This window comes from Eretmochelys imbricata, chromosome 8, assembly GCF_965152235.1.
Source record: "Eretmochelys imbricata isolate rEreImb1 chromosome 8, rEreImb1.hap1, whole genome shotgun sequence".
Taxonomy (NCBI): domain Eukaryota; kingdom Metazoa; phylum Chordata; order Testudines; family Cheloniidae; genus Eretmochelys; species Eretmochelys imbricata.
This window is the reverse complement of record NC_135579.1, coordinates 16019211-16025487: the sequence shown is the minus strand read 5'-3', so window position 1 is coordinate 16025487 and position 6277 is coordinate 16019211. Positions and strand designations below refer to the sequence as shown.

The 6277-nt window shown below is 44.5% G+C and overlaps 1 protein-coding gene across 3 annotated transcripts in view; it reads left to right on the top strand.

The window, feature by feature from the left end:
- Nucleotides 1–607: 607 nt before the first annotated feature.
- GNPDA1 (glucosamine-6-phosphate deaminase 1) overlaps nucleotides 608–6277 on the top strand; it is a 15019-nt gene continuing 9349 nt past the window's right edge. For 2 of the 3 annotated variants that reach the window (XM_077823612.1, XM_077823613.1), the window contains exons 1-3: nucleotides 608–711; nucleotides 2362–2491; nucleotides 6118–6219. In XM_077823612.1, coding sequence (XP_077679738.1) covers nucleotides 2368–2491; nucleotides 6118–6219 — 226 coding nt within the window. In that variant the 5' untranslated portion in view covers nucleotides 608–711; nucleotides 2362–2367. Of the gene's footprint in view, nucleotides 712–896; nucleotides 922–2361; nucleotides 2492–6117; nucleotides 6220–6277 lie in introns of those variants that run through there. The other variant, XM_077823614.1, reaches the window with a different exon arrangement.

The following is a 6277-nucleotide window of genomic DNA, read 5'->3' as shown; positions in this document are numbered from 1 at the left end:
CTTATTTATGAGTATGTTGAACAGCATTGGTCCCACTACAGCTCGCTGGGGGACACTCCTAGTTACCTCTCTCCTTTCTGAAACCTATTCTTTCCTACCCGGGGTTCCCTATTTTTTAATCCATTACTGATTCATGAGAGGACCTTCCGCTCTTGTCTAATCCCATAACAGCTTGCTTTGCACAAGAGCCTTCGGTGACGGACCTTGTCAAAAGATTTCTGGAAGCTCAAGTCCACTATAGTCCCTGGATCACCCTGGTCCACATGTTGGTTGACCGCCCCCTCAAAGAATTCCAATAAATTCTGTCCAGAGATTGTTGTTTTGGCTACTTTAAAATGAAGCGTTAAAAAGGCAGCTGCTGGTTAATAAATACGGCATTTCAGGAGCTGCAATGAAGCAAACCAGGACTGTGTGGCCCAAACACAAAGCTCACAAGCGAGCCCAGGCTGGTGTAGGAGCCTCCAGGGGAAACCGGCTTTGGAAGCGAAGCGTGAGCAGCGCTCGGGCTATTGCAGGAGCCCTCCAACGCCCGCACGCATCTGGCCGGCCGGAGCAGGGGAAGTGCTCGGCTGGGGGAGGACGCCGGGAGCCCACGCTGCTGAGTCAGCTCCTCCAACATGACCCGCCCCCAGTCATATGACGAGGGGCCGCGGCTTGGGGAGAAGCTGAGTGGGGGGCGGGCGCAGCAGGGTGTGGCGCGCGCCTGGACAGGTAAGTCAGCCGCGGCGGCAGCGCTCCGGCTGTGCGCTTCCCGCTGAGGGGCTGCGGCGGAGCTATAGGAGGTGCTAGAGCGCGCGGCGCGGCTGCGGCAGGGGGGCTGCGTCGGGGCCCCGCGGGGAGGGCAGGGGCAAGAGCAAGAGTTCGAGCCCCAGCCGCTCCCTCGGGATTAAAATGGCGCCTGCGGGAACGCGGATAGCTTCGGTTTGTTGGAAGGGCTTTAAATCTACGGGGGCCACACAGCAAGTGTGAAAAATCAGAACAGGGGGTGGGGAGTAATAGGCTTCTATATAAGAAAAGGCCTCAAATATCAGGACTGTCCCTGTAAAATCAGGGCATCTGGTCAACCTATTTAAATCCCTGCTCCCACCTGCCCCCCCTCCCCCGGTGAAGGCTAATGCCTCTGTCCAGGAGCGGGGCCACTTCCTGTTGTTCCTTGTGTAGGGGTGACACTGTAAGGTCCCCCACATGCTAGGCTGGGTGCGTGATCTGGGCCTATGCTCCCAGAGAGAAGGTAGGGGACCAAACTGACCTCTTCCCAGAATACTCTCTGGGGTGACCTCTCTTTCGTGGGCTTTGTTCTTTATCTGGGGTTAACTAGTGCCCATGATCCTGAGCTAAACCCAGGGGGGAACACCCACCCACCCACCCTGTGTTTAGTTTTATTGTCGGTAAGTTAGGCCGGGTCACCTGCAGGCAGCGGGTTGCCTTCTGCTTAGCCCTCACTTTCCTGGGAAGAGGGATTACCTTACAAACAGTTTCCCAAGTCTTCAGACTGGGGGTGGGTTCAAAGGGAAACCACTTTCCCTGTGTCTTACTACACCAGAGTGCCAAGATGCCAGCTTCCTTTTAACTTGGGATCGTATCCTCTCCTGCCGGCATGTGGAGCGGGAATTGGGATCTAGTGGAACCAGGCCTGAAAAGAAGCCAGGGAGTGCTGCTTCCATAGCATTGTTTGCCTTCCTCTCCATCCCCACTGGCTGATCTATGTTTATAGGATTTGGGGTGGAGAAGAGACAGGGTCCAGTGGAGGAAGCTATGTACCCCTCAAAACGCAATCTACTAGGGTAAACTAATTGCTGATCTGGTCAATGTTAACTTGCCCCTTTCTTTCCCTTTGTAAGTGGTAACCCTATTTGGGCAAGTTCTGGGGCACTGGCTTGCAGAGAACCCCTTGTAGTATGGCTTCTGTCAAGCTATACCACCAAGAATCAGAGACAGCTGGGAAGAAGAGTCAGCGTGAAGGCATAATTTAAGGAGGGGTATCCTTAGGAACCTACATCCAGTTTCTTCCAGATCCAAAATGCCACACCATTTCAAGAATCGTCTGGATGCTCAGTAAACCCAAGCTCTTTTCCTACCCCTATATGGGAATAATTTGCCTAGGGAGCAATCTAACCCGTAGTAGTGGTTAATTCTTCTCGGTAGTATCTCCTATTGACTAACGGTGTTCCTTTCACAGGGCCAGAGTAACTTGGTTATTGTTTCATGAATGCACTCCAATATTGTATGCACCTCTTGCTGTGAGAGGTGGAGGGAGACTATAACTGTACAGAAAAATTAGTAGCGATATAAGTTCCCAATATTTATTTCAATGTAGAAAGTGAACTCCTTTGTTTAAGTTTCTTTATTTTAAATGTGCAGGAGACAATGAAACTCATCATTCTTGAGAACTATGCACAAGCCAGTGAGTGGGCTGCAAAATATATTAGGAATCGAATTATCCAGTTTAACCCTGGCCTGGACAAATACTTCACTCTTGGACTTCCCACAGGTAAGATTTGAAAGAGGATTAATTAAAATGCTGATGGTACCTTCTGTTTAAGCAACTGCAAAGCATCCTATTTCACCAGTTGGAGCAGGAGTTGTAGACCAAGCTGGATGAGCAAGCATCTTAGAGAGGTAATTAAGAAAAAGCAGAAAGCATATAGGGAGTGGAAGAAGGGAGGGATCAGTAAGGCAAGCTACCTTATTGAGGTCAGAATATGTAGGGATAAAGTGAGACAGGCTAAAAGTCAAGTAGAGTTGGACCTTGCAAAGGGAATTAAAAACAATAGTAAAAGGTTCTATAGTCATATAAATAGGAAGAAAACAAAGAAAGAAGAAGTGGGACCGCTAAAAACTGAGGATGGAGTGGAGGTCAAGGATAATCTAGGCATGGCCCAATATCTAAACAAATACTTTGCCTCAGTCTTTAATAAGACTAAAGAGGATCTTAGGGATAATGGTAGCATGATAAATGGGAATGAGGATATGGAGGTAGACATCACCATATCTGAGGTAGAAGCGAAACTCAAACAGCTTAATGGGACTAAATCGGGGGGCCCAGATAATCTTCATCCAAGAATATTAAAAGAATTGGCACAAGAAATTGCAAGCCCATTAGCAAAAATTTTTAATGAATCTGTAAACTCAGGGGTTGTACCGTATGATTGGAGGATTGCTAACATAGTTCCTATTTTTAAGAAAGGGAAAAAAAGTGATCCAAGTAATTATAGGCCTGTTAGTTTGACATCTGTAGTATGCAAGGTCTTGGAAAAAATTTTGAAGGAGAAGGTAGTTAAGGACATTGAAGTCAATGGTAAATGGGACAAAATACAACATGGTTTTACAAAAGGTAGATCGTGCCAAACCAACCTGATCTCCTTCTTTGAGAAAGTAACAGATTTTTTAGATAAAGGAAACGCAGTGGATCTAATTTACTTAGATTTTAGTAAGGCGTTTGATACGGTGCCACATGGGGAATTATTAGTTAAATTGGATAAGATGGGCATCAATAGGAATATTGAAAGGTGGATAGGGAATTGGTTAAAGGGGAGACTACAATGGGTCCTACTGAAAGGTGAACTGTCAAGTTGGAGGGAGGTTACCAGTGGAGTTCCTCAGGGATCGGTTTTGGGACCAATCTTATTTAATCTTTTTATTACTGACCTGGGCACAAAAAGTGGGAGTGTGCTACTAAAGTTTGCAGATGATACAAAGCTGGGAGGTATTGCTAATTTAGAGAAGGACAGGGATACCCTACAGGAGGATCTGGATGACCTTGTAAACTGGAGTAATAGGAATAGGATGAAATTTAATAGTGAGAAGTGTAAGGTCATGCATTTAGGGATTAATAACAAGAATTTTAGTTATAAGCTAGGGATGCATCAACTAGAAGTAACGGAGGAGGAAAAGGACCTTGGAGTATTGGTTGATCATAGGATGACTATGAGCTGCCAATGTGATATGGCTGTGAAAAAAGCTAATGTCGTCTTGGGATGCATCAGGAGAGGTATTTCCAGTAGGGATAAGGAGGTTTTAGTACCGTTATATAAGGCACTGGTGAGACCTCACCTGGAGTACTGTGTGCAGTTCTGGTCTCCCATGTTTAAGAAGGATGAATTCAAACTGGAACAGGTACAGAGAAGGGCTACTAGGATGATCCGAGGAATGGAAAACTTGTCTTATGAAAGGAGACTCAGGGAGCTTGGCTTGTTTAGCCTAACTAAAAGAAGGCTGAGGGGAGATATGATTGCTCTCTATAAATATATCAGAGGGATAAATACCAGAGAGGGAGAGGAATTATTTAAACTCAGTACCAATGTGGACACAAGAACAAATGGATATAAACTGGCCACTAGGAAATTTAGATTAGAAATTAGACGAAGGTTTCTAACCATCAGAGGAGTGAAGTTTTGGAATAGCCTTCCGAGGGAAGTAGTGGGGGCAAAAGATCTATCTTGCTTTAAGATTAAACTCGATAAGTTTATGGAGGAGATGGTATGATGGGATAACATGGTTTTGGTAATTAAATATTCATGGTAAATAGGCCCAATGGCCTGTGATGGGTTTTAGATGGGGTAAGATCCAAGTTACCTGGGAAAGAATTTTCTGTAGTATCTGGCTGATGAATCTTGCCCATATGCTCAGGGTTTAGCTGATCGCCATATTTGGGGTCGGGAAGGAATTTTCCTCCAGGGCAGATTGGAAGAGGCCCTGGAGGTTTTTCACCTTCCTCTGTAGCATGGGGCACGGGTCACTTGCTGGAGGATTCTCTGCTCCTTGAGGTCTTTAAACTACAATTTGAGGACTTCAATAGCACAGATATAGGTGTGAGGTTTTTTTTTTGTAGGAGTGGTGGGTGAAATTCTGTGGCCTGCGTTGTGCAGGAGGTCAGACTAGATGATCATAATGGTCCCTTCTGACCTAAATATCTATGAATCTATAAGTGACAGAATGTTCCCCTATGTGAAGGGACTGTCTCCTTATGCAACATATAGATGGATGGTTCTGTTGTTATTTGGGGAGCAACAGTCTATATAATTTACTTAGCTTATGAAACCTTTCTTTGTTTTTAAAGTAAATAAATTATATAGAGTGATGCCTCCCAATAACAATAATATAGACGCTGATGCATTGCATGATGAAATACCTCTTCATATAGGTGGAATAGTCAGTGGTGCTTTGGAGAACTATGCGCTTCCCCAGTGTGTAAAATAGAGACAGCATTCATCTACTTCCAAGATTAGACCCTTACTACTTGAATTAAAAGAGAAATCTCCAATATTAGCTATACTGGGCTCACACACAGTTGAGCAGTTCTGATTCTGTCCAGTTGAGGGTAGGATTGCACACACTCAGCCGGATTATTACAACTGGGCAGAATTGGAACTGCTCAACTGTGTGTCATAGCCCCTGTATGGCTAATCATGGAGATTCTCCTTTAGTTCAAGTAGTAAGGGTCTGTAATCTTGGAGCAACAGAAGCTGGACTCTATACTCTTGAAACTGAAAGTTGACATAGATTTGTTTTCCATATAACTTTTTTTATGTTAGGGTTGTGATCCAACCACATTCTTGTTTTTGGAGAGGCAGCATCAGAACTGCAACCCACTGGGCTGCCCCTCCCACTACACCATGTAGGAACTAGTTTGGTCTCACGCAGGCTACTTCTGTGATGTCTTGGTAAAACCATTGTTTGGTACATCTGGCTGCTTTTATTTTTGTTTTATAACATTTAGTGCTAAACATCTTCAAAGCAACTGTGTTTAGACACTGCCTGTCTCAGAAACCCCTGCTTTGTAAGGTAGATGTAGGGAAGCTGAGGCCCAAAGAGACAATGTGATAGTGGTTGTGTTATTTTCTATACTTAATAATTTTCTGTCTCCCAGTCATTAGTGAGGTTCTGCTATGAGTAGGATTTTGAGCAGAGGGCACCAGTACTGAATTTGCTGAGATGGCTTTCTGTGTGTGTGAGCCAATATTTTGTAATTAAATAGTTCAGTCTTTCAGTAACATAAACACTTTGAATAATTAAATTAATGATCCATAGCACTTACACAGCTCAGTGTTTAACAGTGTTGTGCATACACTAATTCCACGAACTATTTTGATTCTTTCCCCCCTGTATCTCTCTTAGGAAGCACTCCTTTAGGATGTTACAAAAAGCTGATTGAGTATTACAAGAATGGAGACTTGTCCTTCAAATATGTGAAAACCTTTAATATGGATGAATATGTAGGTGAGTCATCTTATTTCATGAAATGTGGTAAGGACCCAACCAAGCTTTTTTTGGCCCC